A 17,174-nucleotide genomic window follows, 5' to 3' on the forward strand; every position below is an offset into this window, starting at 1 on the left:
GCGGGTAGAGATTATCATGAGTCACCCGTGAGAGTAACACGATAAACCATTGTCCTCTTGTTATTCGCCCTAATAAAAACATGTGAACTTTTATGCCAGAAGAACTTCCTGTACTACAACTTAAGCCGCTACCTTTAACCTCTCAAACGCTGTATCTTTTGGGACTAAAAATTATAACTAATACACCGTCTGTGTGGCGCTGTCCCTCCCCTGTGCCCAACAAAAGGCTGAAAGTACACACTGCCGAGGCGCACACGGGAATATATGTACTAGGGATTAGAAGAATAGTTTTGTCCTGTGGGTGCTCGGTAAATAAACAAACCCTTACTTTATCAGAATGGATGGACGAGGAAGAGATTGCTTCCCTTTTAAGGTCCCTGAAATATTTGCTGACCTCACGTTGCATTTGTGGTGTTCTCTGTGAGATGGGGAGCGCTGTGGAATTACACATTTCCTGTGAGGTCATATGACTGTGTGTGGGGCCCATGGTCAGTAATCCGTGAAATAAAACACATTAGCGTGACATGTCATATGTTGGCCTGGGGTGGAAGTGAGCTTTCCTCCTGTGACAGTTCCCAGAGGCCGTGATGCGTGCACGTAGCTGGTGTCTGCGGCTTGTGAGCGCTGCGAGACAAGCAGCGTGGCTTAGGAGAATATATTGTGAGTTTATAGGGAAATTATGAGGTTGCAGGTAGTTAATGCATTCTAGTAATTTAAAACAGTGCACACAAAAGTTTAAAATACGTTATGATAATAACATAAAATGTCTATCTGTAAAGCGCACGTTCAGCCCTAGGCGCTGATAGGAGGTGTTTATTGTATCCCAACTCAAGTGTACTTATTTCATTTTATTAATCTCTTAATGATGAAAGGATGAGTAAACCCGCCTGGATTTGAACCTATGGCCAGGAGGGCAAAAGCTCCGTGGCGTGAAAGCAGTAGTCCACGGAGACACTACATGCGGCTGTAATAATTAAAAAACTTTTTTTTTTACAAATAAACATTATGTGGGGAGCTAGAAGTCACCCACCAATCCCACTCCTCAATCCCCTACAATCATCCAAAATACAAACCCCAAAATTGAATACACGAGCAGTTTCTAAGCGCTACCTAGTAACACATCGCATGTCTGTCAGAGGTTCAACTGTCCCAACATATCCACACCTGGGTCGCCTATTTTTTTGCTCAGACTCCACGATTCAGATGTAACGTGTCCCCACAAAACACAGACATGAAGCGAATTCATTTACACACAACCATAAACGCACAGCTCTCAACCCCCTACCCGAAATCAATTGCAAACTGTTACGAAATCGTTTCAACACCGATCTGACTACTAGGGTGAAGAATGTGTACATTCCTAGATGAACAATCATTAATTTTCTGTGTTTTGCCCTTTTGGTGTTTTCAATCCCCCAAGCCCCCTCACATTCCAAAGTTATATTAAAATCTCTGAGTGTACCGCTCTGCGGGTGCATTTCTTTCTGCCGTTGTGTCTGTCCTTGGGACAGTGTGTGCCTTTAAGAAGGGAGAGCTGTCCCAGTGGAGGAGCAGCAGCTTGGGGGTTACAGCAGTTTATTTCCTGCTCAGTGTGCGCGCTGCTCCCCACCCCCTCCCTGTTGTTTGCACTGGGTTGTCTCGCTGCTAAGGGGGGGGGGATAACGTGCATACACTTGGCAGCGGCCCAGGGAGGAGTGTCCTCTCTCTCTCTCTCGCCGCAGAGCACACTGACATCAGGCAGAACCCACGTGGTCCAGCCTCATTCACAAAAAACAACAACTCTGCCTACCGCTCGATTCATATAACAAGCGCTTGCCATAACGTATTTGCTCGGCTTTCTCGCCTGCTAAAAGGTTTCTTGTCTTTATGGGGCCATGTGTATGGCCACATAAAGATAAGAAACCTTTGGCGACAAACGCAAAGCAGGCGAGGCCGTTCAAATGGGACGGCTGAAAAAGCCGAGCGAATACGTCACAAGCAGCTCTTTTCCAATGGCTGGCCACCATTTAGCATAAACGGTGATGCCAGCCAATGGAAATGGGGGGGGCGGGGGGGGGGGGGGGGGCTTAATACCCTTTACTAAAAAATCTCCACATCATTAAATCTCGCCAGCGAGACTGCGCATGCGCGCAGCCTACGCCAGGCGAGACCTAAAAAGGTTGGCCTGGCAACTGCAAGAACGCTGAAATGGCAGACAAGTAACCTTTAACAGAGCAAAGCCCTGCTGAACCAGAGAAAGAACAGCCAATAAAACCTGGGATTAAGGGGGCAGAAAAAGGATCAATATGCTTGGATGCACACCATGCCACAAACCTGTCCCACTGGAAGGCGTATACCTTCTTGGTGGAGGGACTCTCGGCTTGCAGAATGACATCACAGACTTCGTAAGAAAGGTCAGAAGTTGATAACTGTCGCTGCCTAATCTCCAAGCATTAAGACTGAGTTTGTGCAGGTTCTGGTGCAGGACCCTGCCCTGCTTTTACGACAGAAGTTCCACCCGAAAAGGCAGCTTGAACTGAGGAAACCTATGGTAATGCTCAGGAGCTTGGGATACCAGATTCTCCATGCCCAGTACGAAGCAATAAGAATGACTTGGCCGTGTCTGAGAACTCTGGGCAGGAGTAGTATTGATTATGATGAAAAAGGTGTACACGAGTCCAAAGCTCCACTCGAGACAAAAAGTCTCTGCGCAAGATCCACCTTGGAAACTCCAACAAGCAAAACTGCTGACATTGCTCATTCTTCTTGGTGGTGAACAGATCTATGAAAGATACATTTTTGGAGGAAGTCATAGGTTTTCACACTTATAAGTATGGTTGCTATAAAACTTTACAGAAACGCAACTATGTGGGAACGCTGTCTCCACAAAATGAGACAGTCCTTATTTCCCAGTACATCACACATTATGGATAGAATTATTAATAAAAACATTTATTTTGTGTTGAGCAGAACAACCTGAAGTCTGGAACAAACCAGAAAGCCATCCATTCTTTATACAGTGTTGAATTGTACAATAAGAGTATTCATATTAAACAGAGCCACAGGCGGATACTGAGTTTGGGAACATGTTACAGGAGTGTATTAATCGCTGCCCCTCCTGCAGAAGGGACGGCTAAAAAGCCCAAGCTCATCTGGTGGCACGGCCAGTCATGCACAAACTGTCCCACAGACTAATCCTGAATTTATCAGAGGTTACTTCAAATTAAGATTACAAAATCTACAAAGATTTCGCCAGAGTGAAAGGGGCTCTGAAAAGCAGTGCTCTAGACACAAACGCACCCAGACTCATTTTGACACATACAAGCTTAAATTCCCACATAACCAGCCATGCTGAATGATCTGGAGTCTCAAAACCAAAACCCACTACTGGTTTGCGGGACCAGTCAGTTGAGAACTGAAAGCTCTTGATTGAAGAGCAAGGGGCTAAAAGAATGTCAATGTGGGCCAAACTGGGCACACTGATATAGAGCAGCCAAGCAGATGAGGAAATAGAAGTCGTCAATACTGCAAAGGGGTGAACCACAGTAGGCGGATCATTTCATCAACATGGATGCCGCATCTGGTGCGTTTGCACCAGCATCGAGTCCAAGGGCAAAGTTCCTGCAAGTGGGAGCGGGTGAAGTCTATATTTGACATCTAGAAGAAGCGAGTTGGGCATGCTGGCTCGGCTATAAGCAATGTGCTCCTCAATCATTTAGCGTGCCAGCCCCCTCATCTACAAACCAGCAGATTTCTGCTAAAAGATCGGCTTCTGAATAATTGCCAAAAGCAGAGCGCAATAGTAATAGGCCAACTAATGAGCCCTAACGAAAGGCATACTGGGATATTCAAGCAGCATGTGAGCAGTACTTTGAAAACAAATTACGAAAGTGTGGGTTTTACTGCAAGCCATTGCTGCACAAAGTGAAGTCTGTGTGCATTTCCACAAGAGTGTAAAGTGGGAAAGAAAAAAACATTAGCATTTGTCTGTATAAAATATAGAAGATTATTCAGGTTATTCTGTTTAGTCATGAGGGCACCTGGCATGGACTGCAATCTGTACAGAATGATGTCACCACCCGTCATCTATTTAAAGGGGCAGTACTTGCCTTCATGAGCCAAACCCTTCTGGAGAAAACAACAAATACAACAAAACATATACAACCAGTCTGAAGCAGTGTGGAAGCCCGCAGGGGCAAGAGATTTGATAACTTACATAGACACCCCCTTCTGCAACACAGGAAGGACATTACTAGAATCAACCCCCCAGGGTAAAACATTCCTGGCCAGCCTACAGGGCTGTTAAAGAATCTCCAATATCCCTCTCCTTTATTTACACCATAAATATCTAACCCTCTTTGTTGTCAATACTCAAAAAAGTAATGTAAGCAGTCTTTGAAGGCCCTTGGAAGTGAAAGCTGTACTGTCTCTTTAAGTTCCCTTGATGGTTGGTAAGACTTTCCCCTGGACAACAGCATTAGCCAGACTTGGTGCTACTGACGAGCTTCATGAGGCCATCTGTGCTCATGGACTTGGGTCGTTCCAATGGGAAGCCCAGCGCACGGCTCCAAATAAGCTGAGCAAGGACACCCAAGGCCCGTGATACGCCGAACAAGACTGTATAGTAATTCATCTCCTTCATTCCATAATACTGCAGGAAAAGAGAAACCAAACATCAGGACCAGCATTAGACAAAAGTTACACATTAGTAGAAAGACATCACCATAAAACCAGCTATCATCAATGTAGTTCCAGCTGAAAAAGCAGACTGAAAGAAATATAATGTGTTTTTATTTGTAGGGACATCCCTGTAAGAAATACTGCACGTTGCTGGTCATTGTGGTTCATAAGAACTTGAGAAATTGTTGATTGCTTTGATGACTGGGGAAAACAAACAAGGTGAAGGGTTGGGGGGATAGATCAAGCATGTTGAACCAGATATGGTGGAAAAGTTAAAGACTAGCAGGAGGAACGACAGACTGGAGTATTGCAGTATGGTTCACGGAGCTGATGCAAATTTACAACAAAGGTGTTAATAGGAGGTCTTTACTATAGGCAAGGAGAGAGCTTGCTGAAATGTGTGTATGCTGTAAATGTGTGGTGTTAGTGGTTGCAGTACAGCAGATTTAAAAACAGTTTCAAGTCCACTCCAGGATTTATGGTTGACCATGAAGGAACACAGATGCAAGGGAAAATGACATAGGAGGAGGTATTGATACGGGTCAGCAAACAGTTGAGGTCGAACAGATTTTAGCATAGGAACGGAGGATCGTTCGGTAGCACAGGGCCATGAGGTAGGCTGATTATTTTGTCCGGAGATGAAGGTGCAAAACACTGAAGAGTCATTTCCAAATAAGTAGGAAATAACCCAAACACCGGTTTCTGTTATAAAATGAGAAGATAAGTGCTGGTGTTTAAAAGGTTAGGAGAGCAGTGGGGCTGGTGAGTTGGTTTGGAGCAGTATAACAAGGTACAAGGGAGTTTGAGGCGATAGAGAACAAGGAAGTATACTGGCTATTCACTGAAATAATAAGTAACATTAATTGAATTGGTCTACTGTCAAAGGTCACATGGAAATCAAGGTCAGACAGTTGGGATCCAACAGGCAAAACAAAAATGCTGCATGTAAGAAATAAAGAACAAATAGGGAAAGACTATGTTGATGAAGTGAAAGGCAGCATCTGAGGTCTTGATACTGAAATCGAAGGGCGAAAAGGGTAAGTAGTAGCAGCATTGCCAGCCTTGTGTGGTTCCAGTACTGATGTACAAGGGGTCAAGATTTGAGGATCAATGGCAGAATAGTGGGTGGGCCCACACTATTGGAACTGTACGTGGGTTTAGAGAAGTGTGTGAGTCTCAAATGACACTTTATATTGTAAATGCTTTTAATGTACGCAAAAGTATTAGTATATCGATACAGTAACAACCCTCTGAAGTCTCTAATTAATTTGTGTTGCCTTTTTAATAACATTTTAAGTTTTAAATGTGATTAATTTTGGCCCCATGTCACAGACCTTGTGCCACCTGTTCCGTTTTACTTGATTCTTCTATATGCAATGCTCTTGGTTTTAATGTATGTGATCAATTCTGGACCCATGTTGCACACCAGATGTTATTTGCTTTTACTTTCGATGTATGTATACTTATATGGTTGTTTAATGCATACCAAATAAAGTTTCTCGAATCGACAAAGGGGTAGTTCTGGGCACTGTTTTTTCACAGCCAGGTCTGTGTTGGAGTCTCAGCACTGCTGTTCGGTAAACTATATACAGGTTTTCAAAGATGTTTGTACAAAAGCTCGGAATTTCGGTCTCTGTATTGAACACCTTTCAGCTGCTCACCTGTAAGAGTACTCCGCTGTGGGCATCCACATTGGGCCAGGGGTTCTTGGCCTTGCCTTGCTCTAGTAGAACATCTGGGACTATCTTGTAAAGCTGAGATACCAGTTTGAACATGGGGTCATTTGGGAGATGTTTTAGGGCAAACTCTCTCTGGCAAGTGTAACGTGGGTCCGTCTTTCTAAGCACTGCATGTCCGTAACCAGGAACCACCTACAACAACAACAACAACAACAAAAAAGCAACATGAGAACTGGTCTCTGGGGCACGAGCAAGAGTCTATGCACAGCAAATAAATCTCAAACTTGACATGGAGCTGGAAGGGTTAAGGCCATGGCTAGGTTTGTGTCTGGAAGGCTGTGCATTGTGGCTTCAATTAGCATTTTGCAAGTAAAGAATTTTGTTCAACCACATGGACTCACTTAAATACTTGACAAAAAATAAAAAATATTATAGTTGAGATCGAGAAACAATACAAAAGCAAAACACCCAACATGCTAAATGGTATACAACCAGACGTTTGAAGATTGAGATTTTAACACTACCAGCTTTAATGATTCAGGTGAGCTACATGCCTACTTTGTCAACAGAGTTTCATCTCCAGTAGTGGGTGCGCTTTCCACGTAAGGCACAGTGGAATAGGCCTGGGAGAAATTGAAAGTACACCTTTACACCACATCATGTAATTACACACCATTTGTTCTAAAAAGTTACAGCGAAGTGCCTGCCCCTCGAAGTAAAAATTAAAATGCAAAGGCACAGGGATAACAGAAAGCAAGTGGCTGTTTTTTTCTTTTTCTCTTTGTTTTAGCACAAAATACATCTGTGCTCCATGAAGAAGTATGCTACCTTTTCCCTAAATGGAAGTTACTTTCCAATAGAGAACAGATCTACCCGTTAATTCCCCTTTACCAAGTTTCATCAAACTGGATCAGAAAGATTTTTCAGCAGTGGTTCTAAATGGTACCAGTTGGTCATGGGGTCTCTGACACGACTGAAAGCGATTCCATTAAAACACCAGCCACACTGGTGATGTCAGTACTACTTATTATGTTTCAATTCCAAAGAAGCAAGGATAAAAAGAAAAGAGCCAACAAAAGACACCCAGAGGAGAGGCGCTGGGATGAGGGTTAAGAATCTGCAGGAAGATTACGATTCAAGGACAAGATAATGCCACCCCTTACACCAAGAGCTACAGATGGAATGGCCTCTGGCCCGGCACTCAAGTTCTTGCATCAAAATGAAGACAGTAAAGTTTTCTGGTGTCCTCACATGTGCAGATATAGTGTGCTTACTCTAGCATGATTTGGCCAGATCATTTGGTGTTAGGTTCTTCGTCAAATCATAACTGCTTAATAAAAAGCACTATCCTTGTGCACATCTACTGTCTTTACACTTCTACCACTTTTAGACTCAGTAAAGCTAAAGTAAAGCAACATACTGTATACATGTTTTTGTTTAAAGCATGAGGAGTGGAGAACAACGATAGGAAAACCTCCTGAAACATGTAAAATGTATACTTTAACCAATAAGCGTGGCAGAAACCACATGTAGGAAGCCTTAGAAGAGAATGTTTAAAATTACCTACGCTATTCAGGCCCATGTAATTGCACTGAGGATAAACCTTTAAGGATGCGTTTTAAAGGACATAAAGGGCTTCAACTGCTCTCCCATTTAAAACATAAGCAGCAAATGTACTCTTACACAAAAGAAATAAAATATTTAGGAGGGAGAGAAGTAGGAGGCAGAAGGCCGGGAAGCTGGAAATACTGCCATGCCAAGCGAATTCATAAATGTATCAATTTGAGGAAACTCATCTATGCGCCAAAAAACCCATTCTAAAACCACACTAAAATAGGAAAACTGTACTGAGAGCATTTTAATTATCTGTGCAGGAAAGTGCCCCTTTGACATGGTCACCCCCACTTTTTGCCTGGTATCTGATACAATTTTGATAGAAGTACACTGGGTTCCTGCTATCCAGGTCCCCAGTGCCAGATCTCTTTCCCTAAAACTGTACAATTGTTCAACAATTGGCAATAGCTTCAGCACTCCCTGCAAGTCCCACGTAAATGGTAACCCTGGTACCTAGGGCATGGGGTACTAAAGAGGGTCCCCAAGGGCTGCAGCATGCATTTTGGCATCCTAAGAGACCCCTCAGCACTAACATGCAAACTGCCATTGCAGAATGCTTGCCATGGTGTAGAGAACAGTGAAGACAACATGCAGTGTAGGTAAGTCACCCCTACAGCAGATCTTACAGCCCTATACTCAGGACCACTGGAATTATGTGATTGTGCAGCCGAGATAATTGTCACATAATATAGATTCACGCATTTGCCACAATCCATTATCTGTAGATTTTAACAAAAAAAAATTTCTAGCTCAAACGGTTCAAAAGTTACTATAAATCCGATGACGCATGTTGCAGCGCAGTGGAAGGCTCTTTGCAAAGCTGGACTTGTCATGTTTCTACTGCTTATAACTATATCTGGGTGTTAAATTGGTACGAATGCGGTGCAACCACTGCCCCAGAGTGTTACCAAGTTTTAAAAAAAAAAGACAAACCCACGCATAATTTACTCATCGCGGCCGCATGATTTGGCCCTCTCCTGCCGCATATTTCCAGTGGCCCTGACTAAACTACATGTGAGGACATATCTGTATGAGCAGATACGCCCCAGTGATGTCTTAGCCCATTCTTCGATATTACAAGTGAACAGGGAAGTCATTTTGAGGAACATGTGAAGGGTATTGGTATTTCACGAGCTCCACAGCTACATGATGGCTTAGCCGAAACTAGAGGCGTTTGGTATCAAACATCTTGTATCAATAAACCCACACTGATTCCAGTGATGGATTTATTAATACATGCACACGGGGCACCTTAGAGGTGCCCCCTGAAAACCCAATGACTACTAATGTGCTGGATGTTGTCACCTTCTCCAAACAGAATGGCTAAGTAATCAGCATATCAATGCGACCTAAGGCTTCCCCAGACAGAAGAAATTCCACCCAGGCCCATTTGGCACCAGGGCAGGTGGGAAAATTAGCTAGTCAGGAGGCGTGTACTCCTTCCAGGCTAGTACCACCACTAGGGTGGGCTACCGGATGTGAACACGACTTTTAGAATTCCACCACCTTAGTTTGGCAGAATTAGGCTCTCTGGGTAAGGGTTATGCCCACTTCCCACATGGAGTGGTCATATAGTGGGTGTAGGCACCCTAAAAGTAAGTAGCCCATTGGCTACAACCCGTCACGCCCTGTAACACCCCAAAAATGAGCATTTAGGTGGCACCCACGACATCAGGAACTTAGATACGATGGATCAAGAAGATAGGACTTCGAAGAGCCGTGAGAAAAATGAGAACTTGCTGTGGACTTTTGGCACCAAACATTACCTGCTCCAGTCTTGGCAAACCGGACTAGCGGCTAGTCCTGCAGCTGAACAGTTTCCAAGAACCAGGGATACTGATAGTCCTTCACAAATTGCCAGAAAATCTTCCTTGGAGTAGAGGAGCTAATCCCCTGCAGTCTCGAGGCAAAAAAACGCAAAGTTCACTCTACCGAGTTGCCGCTCCCTGCCCAGCCTGACACCCAAGGCGCCCAGGGAGAGGACCCTGTGCTCCTGAAGGTCAGATCTGTCACCCTAAAATGTGAGAGGATACCAGGACCAACCGGAGCCACACAAGACCAATACCCAGGGTACCGGATCCCTTGCAGCAAGCACAGACCATGAGATTCCAAACCGGACACACATTGCACCAAGACCGAGCAGCCTTCAAGGGACATCAGCACTGCAGGGACCCACTTCCAGAGTGGTCCAGCAGCCCTGCTTTTTGCATCCTCAACCAACGTGACAGACAACTGCAAGTTTACAGGACGCACAGATGCCAGCTGACCTTTTCACTCTACACTAGAGAGCCACAGCCCTGGTACTGACGAACCAGCTGTGTCCCCTTGTCCCCGGACACTTGTTACACGAGACTCCCCGTTGGGAGCTCCCAGATACTCAAGTCCCCCTTTGCAGACTGTTTCTAGGTGGCCCCCCCACATCTTTCCACCGGCGTAGTGTGCACAGCTACCAACCCGACCGGGACCTCTGCAACTGGACGCCCTGGGGCAGGTAACTAGTAACTGCTGCTGGTACTTTGGACCTTGGCCCCCTATTACACTAAGGAAACCCCTAGAAACGGATTGGGAATAACTGTATGCAACATACACCTTTTCTCCCATAGGGAAGCATTGGGCTTAAAGACACATTGCACTGAGCTATTAAGTTACCTGTAAAAATTAATAACTATAAAAATACTTATTTGATAATAAAGTTCTTGGTATCAAAATTCATATAAAAATACAACATATTTTTCTAAATTGGTCTCGGATTTATTCTGGTTTCATTTATCGTCTCTGTGAGCACAACAAATGCTTAGCACTACCATCTGATAAGCCTGAAACCGCTCGCTCACACTACCATATAAGAGAGCCTTCAGTGTTATTTTTTGCCTTTGTAAACCAATAAGGGTTGCCTGGACTCTACACACTGTACCTCGTTTTCATCCAGTATATAAAGAGCCAGCTTCCACCAATCTGACAAGGGGATGAGGAGATACCCATTAGTTCTTGGCTTAGTATATGCAAACCTCATTTCAGACTCACCAGCGAATACAGCAAAAGTATTAATAATTTTCTAGATCTGTTACTTTACCCTGTAGTAGGCAAGTTGGTTTCGGACGTTTATAGGAAACCCACAGATACGAACTCCCGGCCGAATTTGACTGTTACCACCCTAGAGCACCTAAAGATAATCTCCCAGTAGGCAAAGTTCTACTTCTTAGAAGAAACTGCTCAAAACGGAAACATTCACTAAACCCGATGACCTACAGACTGCACGGCTGGGACAATGCTTCCTATCCTACTAGACTTCTGGAACAAAAAAACAAGGACCAAGAATAACAACAGGAAGGCCCTTTTGGAAATCCATGATACACCTTCTGTGGATAGACTGATTTTTCAACACGTTTTCAAGTTTCTCAAATAACAGAAAGAATCAATAAGCATCCGTACATACTCAACACAGGCACTTTATCATTACAAAAAACACTTTTTTCTTTATATGAAATACAATTTTAAGTGACCAACAGGTGCACACTTATCCCAGAAAGACACCTCCACACAAACAACCACCACTATGGTGTTTACCTAAAGTTGTGAGACATTATCTATGTGGTTCATTCTCCGTATGCAGATTCACAGAACCCCAGATTCAAATCAATTTGGGGCCCCACGCCTTCTGAGAAATCCGAAATGATTTCAATTATAATAGTGAAGGGGTGATCTGCATGAATACCTGCCCATGCCATTTAGATTACATAGGCAATATTACCAGAAAAGTACACAAAATAAGTCACTGAACATAGGAGCAACATTAGGTGCAAACACTCCATCACTAGTACAATAGAGACCGCGTGGATGACATCAAATGGAGTCGTTGATAAACACAGGTTTCATGGCCACCCAAAGGATGGTTTTAATTTCCTCCCAAGTGAAAAACACTGGGTTTATAGATCATGAATGGACACCATGATATTCCATGGACCTCTCTTTTTCACAGATGCAGTAGTAGAACCTGCTCAATCTGGTTCCGCTACTCATAACGCAAGGTTCAAAACGAAGAGCAGGATTTGTGTAATATACATTCACAACAGACCCTCTTGGGTGCTGCTGCCTAATGTGGAGGGTTTAGGTCTTATTCTTTTCCTGCATGGATATGCATTTACACAGAATAATAACTTTCCTGGTTGGAACCACTCTTCCCATAAGGATCTAGACCAGGAGCCTCCAACCAGTCGATCGCGTGCTACCAGTAGCTCGCAGACACCTTCAGAGTAGCTCACAGCCTTGAATTCATTTATAAATAAGCACAGGGTCACATTTTCCTTTTTAAGTTAAGGGAAGGCTGTGTTGAGTTTACATTTATATCAGGCTGCAGATAGCAGGGCCTGATAATGAGCAGAGCTCAAGTCATATTTATGACCCATGCTGGGGCACGGAGGTGAAAAACTAAAGCACTGAGGAATAAACACCCTTCTCAACTCAATATTAGAGCGTGAAAACATAACGATGCTTCTGAACACTTTTAAATGGGAGAACATTAAAATGAAAAGTTAGCTTAAAGATTAAGTTAATTCTTCATTTTAATTTTATCCCATTTAAAAGTGCTGCATTTACAAACAGCAGGACTCCTGCTCCCAGTGGCTAGTAGACACTGTCGTATTTATAACTGAGAAATAGTCTCTTTTTTAAATGGAAGTAATTTAATGTGAATAATAATATTTCTATGAAACATTAAGTCTTAATGTTTATCTCCATTTTCAATTACGTCAATTACATTTTAATATTTTAGGAAGCATGTTTCTTCACTTTAAATTCCTCCCATTTAAACACATGTCTTTATTTTCGGTTATAGATTTGACACCATGTCTACAGGCTACTGGGAGCAAGATGACTGAAGGTTTTAAATGAGACACATGGAAATGGAAGGACGGGAAATAGCACATCTGGGGTTTTCTTTGTCTTGTCCTCCCGACCCTCATCTGTTTTAGAAATGCCCTATATTCACCTGAAACTCTACTAGTATATATGTTGACGTATCTACTCTGGCTAACAAATTGATTGCATTTAACACATAGAAGTCATTTCTCCCTCTTTTTGAACCTCCACTGATACTGGTTCCATATGCATATATCCATTATCTTTTTCATGAATGCTTCGACATACTTTTATCACATAGAACCATGATCATGCCTAACTACAGTTGAGAAACTATTTTAATCCTTTGGGTAAGAGAAACGCGCAAGCCCGAATTAGGACGTGTGCATGTTGTGTCCACCTACCACTTACACCGTGGGATCTCATTGGAGTGCTCAACATTTTACAACTTATTGTTTTTCAGGTGAATTTAAAATCATTTACTTCCTTGTCCACGTTCAGGGAATATCAGCACATAAGGTATACAATCCTGCAGAATGCAATTACAACAAATTTGAGGGGGTCTCACAGATAGAAACATGCTGACCTCTCTGTATGGGTCGAAATAACACCCACTTTCCCTTTTTAATCTACCATTGGAAATATGAATAAAATTCCAGTTTTCACAATAGGTAGTTTGTTACATTTCCCCTTGCCTACTACTCCCTTTGACTACTATATACAGCCACGCCAGTTTTTCCATAGGAAACCACTCCTTGATTTGCTTCAGAAAAAAAACCAAAAACCAAGAGCTTCCATCTACTAGAGCACTGCTATTCAAACTCTTTCTGTACATGGTCTCTATTCCAGTTTCTTTGTGTTCAGCAGGAAGTGCTTTTGTGATGTAGTCAATGTTTGGAGGACATGCTGTCTGGCTTTTAATTCCTCTGTTTTCCCTCCTTTTTGTTAACTGTTCATGGCATGCTGGGAGCTTACGTAGGTGCAACATCTAACATATTGAGTCTGCCAAGTTTCTCCAGATTCAAATTCCATTACAGATCTCTGCTTTGAAGAATTTCCTCCCTGGTTTATGAGCTTTTTACAGAAACGCCCCAGGATTCACATCTTATGCTAGTCATTTGTATGTTTGTACTTACCCTGCCAGAGTTGAGGGTGTTCCATATGAATTCTTTCAGTTTTTCATCCGACACTTCTCCACCTAGTTCCTTCTGAAGGTTGGTTAGCCACACCAGCACTTCCTGTAATACAACAATGTCATGCTCAAGGCCAGGGACTCAACATAGGCTACGTTAGTCATAATTATTAGGACACTTGCATACCTGATTTGCCAGGCCATGGAGTGGTCCAGCCAGCCCATTCATGGCTGCAGAGAAGGACAGGTATGGGTCAGACAAAGCGCTTCCCACAAGGTGACTTGTATGGGCACTCACATTACCACCTTCATGATCACTGCAAAGAAAGACGCATGGATGATTAATGGAAGGCCACAGGAATTCACTCAACAGCAGATTAGGGCTAGCAAGCCATTTCGCCAGCAACTCCGAGTAGAGCTTATATCCAGTTTGCAAGCCATGTCCGTACCAAAGCAGGAGGTGGACTGCTGAACAAGGCACAGGTAAGAAGCATCACACATCTAATTTTGAACACGAATGTTCACCTCCAGCAAAATGACACGTCACACCAACTGACTAGCTTTACATAGAGGTTGCTACATAGCACACAGTATTCCAAACTGAGCCTTGCATTCATTCAGGGCATATTGGAGAGTCACTCTAATAGATATTCTATGTCAATCTACGTAGGCTTTGTATTATGCTTCTCTTTCTTTACTGAAGCAAATACAGCAGCTAATAACACTTTTAACTTGTATAGCCAGGAAGGACTGCCCCCTCCCCTGTATGCACCAAACACAGTAACCACACATAGTATAAATGTCTCGAACACCATGGTCCGTTCTCTTTCTTTGCTGCAGCGAGTTAAGTTCTAACATATTTCTTTGATTATCGGGACTGTAATGGCTGCTATAGATATTGATTAGTTATTGATTGTTGCGGTTATACGATCAGCGTGCATAGTGGTAATTTTTTTAGGGATTGTTTACTCCTGGCAGCTCGTGGAGCGGGAGCAACGCGCATTGCGCGCTCGAGGAGCAGTCCCCTTTCACTGGCAATTAACTCGCGCATGCGCGAGCAGCCGTATCGGCGAATAAACGGTGTAAGGCAGTGCCTCAGGAGAGCTTAGAGGGGTGGCTCCCTCCACAATATACATTCAGGCGAATTTAGACATTTAAAACAACCTGAAGACTGGGAACTGTAGTCAGTAACAGTCTAAGTAACACAATCGACTTTGTCACCCCTGGGTTGCCCTCATCCTGAACCTCCTCCACGCCTCCATAAGCACGATGGCGTACTACACCGAGGAGGTAGATCAATAGGCTGATTACAATGATTACGCTGAATATGAAGAGGTTCCATATGTGCACCAAATAGAGGAGCAGTTAGTAGAAGCTCTGAATTCCCATGTTCAGGGCTCAGTTAACAGGGCAATAAAAAGCTTTGCAACCCTTCACAAAACCCCTTAAAAGTTATGGGAGACATGCACTTAATGCATCATTGGGTGAACCATCATGCCACTCCTCAGCAGAACTCTTATCCCAAGTGGCGTCCACTGTCCTCAAGGATCATTGCTATGGCGGCTCCCTCCCTTAGGGCAACTCCTCTCTCATAAACCCAGAGGAGTCCTCTCCTGCCGCGCCGGACACATTAGGTTCAGATCACGACATTGAAATGCCCAATAGAACAGCTATGCGCAAACTGTGAGTACAAAAACCCATAATAAGAACCTGGTATTTGATCCTAAAAATATCATTCACCCTAGGTCAACGGAATGAGTGCCCTGCGTTGAGGTGGCGCACTACGTTCAGGAGAACCTTAGACAGGGTTTTGAGCACGAAGTACACACTACTCTGAAATCAGAATGTCCTAGACCCTCGCTTTTAGGCAAAGTGGCAAACACGCCAGAATTAGATCCTAATATGGCAGCCTTTATGAAAAAGTTTGCCAAAGACCCCAAGAAGGGCTTAGATAGGGCTTGGAGAGGATGCCAAGATAAGCTTTTAGACATATCTGGACCCCTCACAAAGATCCTGGACTTGGCAGTTATAGCTAAGGACTCCAATACCCCCCTTCACCCAAATGAAATATTGGAATGGGCACAAAGAGCAGTGTGCTTTTAGGGCAACGCGAACTGCGCCATTTCGACAGAGAGACTACGATCCTTCTTGATGAGAATAGATCCTTAACTGGAGGATATGGCCACTACCGAGGCCGGCACCTTGGCTAATGGATTGCTGTTTGGGGACAAATTCGTCAAATAATTGGGAAAATATGTGGCTACATTTTTGGCCCTAGACAAGGCCCAAGCTAACATTAAAAAGGTGTACAACTCTGGCCTTTTTACTAGGGCCTTCGGACGTTCGTCCGCCCCTTGGTGTTTCACCAAACTCCTCAAGCCAGTGGTACAATATCTCAGGGAGAGGGGGGCGAGACTTATCAGTTATCTTGACAACATCCTTATTATGGCACAGAGTGCAGATACAGTACTACTTCATCTAGCTTGGACGATCCAACTGCTACAGGATTTAGGGTTCGTCATCAATTCAGACAAGTTCATTCTGACTCCGGCCCAATTGATGGAGTTCTTGGGATTTCAAGTGAATTCGATAATAGCACAGTTGTTAATACCATTGAAAAAGAGAATCTCAATCAAGAAAGGAGTTAAGGAGAGCAATTGCCTCTCCGACTAAATCGTTGAGGATTCTGGCACGCTTAGTAGGCCTTTTAGCTTCCTCGATTCAGGCGATTTTCCCCGGTCCTCTCCATTACCAGGCCCTTCAGAGATTGAAGATCATGCATTTGTGCAAAGGTTTGAGTTATGCGGCGCAGATTCTGCTAGCCACAGAGGCCAGGACAGAAATATCCCGGTGGTTGGAACACATGGACGCATGGAATGGCAAAGCCATATTCGCCGATGGGGGTGGGGAGCCCGATGCGGTTTAGTGGAGACAGGGGGGGGCGGGCAGGGATAGTGGGGGGGGGGGGGGGGGCAGATGGTTCCTGGAGGAATTGAAACTACAAATAAATTGCCTAGAATTACTAGCAGGTTCTTTTGCGATCCGAAAACTTTCTCCAAAGAAGGCGAGTTGCTGTATACTCCTGCAGATGGACAATGTCTCAGCAGATACATCAATCGTCTGGGTGGCACGAGGTCTCGACTTTTGGTGGAAATAGCCAAAGATCTCTGGCATTATTGCCTGCTTAACCACATCTGAGTGACGGCGGAGTACATCCCGGGCAGTTCCAATGT

At 43.8% G+C, this 17,174-nt stretch overlaps 1 protein-coding gene across 1 annotated transcript in view; it reads right to left on the minus strand.

Annotated features, from left to right (window-relative positions):
* Positions 1-2,910: 2,910 nt before the first annotated feature.
* Positions 2,911-17,174, minus strand: part of CS (citrate synthase) — a 115,291-nt gene continuing 101,027 nt past the window's right edge. Inside the window, exons 8-11 of the mRNA XM_085600330.1 lie at positions 14,129-14,258; positions 13,946-14,047; positions 6,321-6,530; positions 2,911-4,630 (exon numbers count right to left, since the gene is read on the minus strand). Coding sequence (XP_085456456.1) covers positions 4,457-4,630; positions 6,321-6,530; positions 13,946-14,047; positions 14,129-14,258 — 616 coding nt within the window. The 3' untranslated portion in view covers positions 2,911-4,456. The remainder of the gene's footprint in view (positions 4,631-6,320; positions 6,531-13,945; positions 14,048-14,128; positions 14,259-17,174) is intronic.

Source organism: Triturus cristatus, chromosome 4_2 (genome assembly GCF_964204655.1).
Source record: "Triturus cristatus chromosome 4_2, aTriCri1.1, whole genome shotgun sequence".
Classification (NCBI taxonomy): Eukaryota; Metazoa; Chordata; class Amphibia; order Caudata; family Salamandridae; genus Triturus; species Triturus cristatus.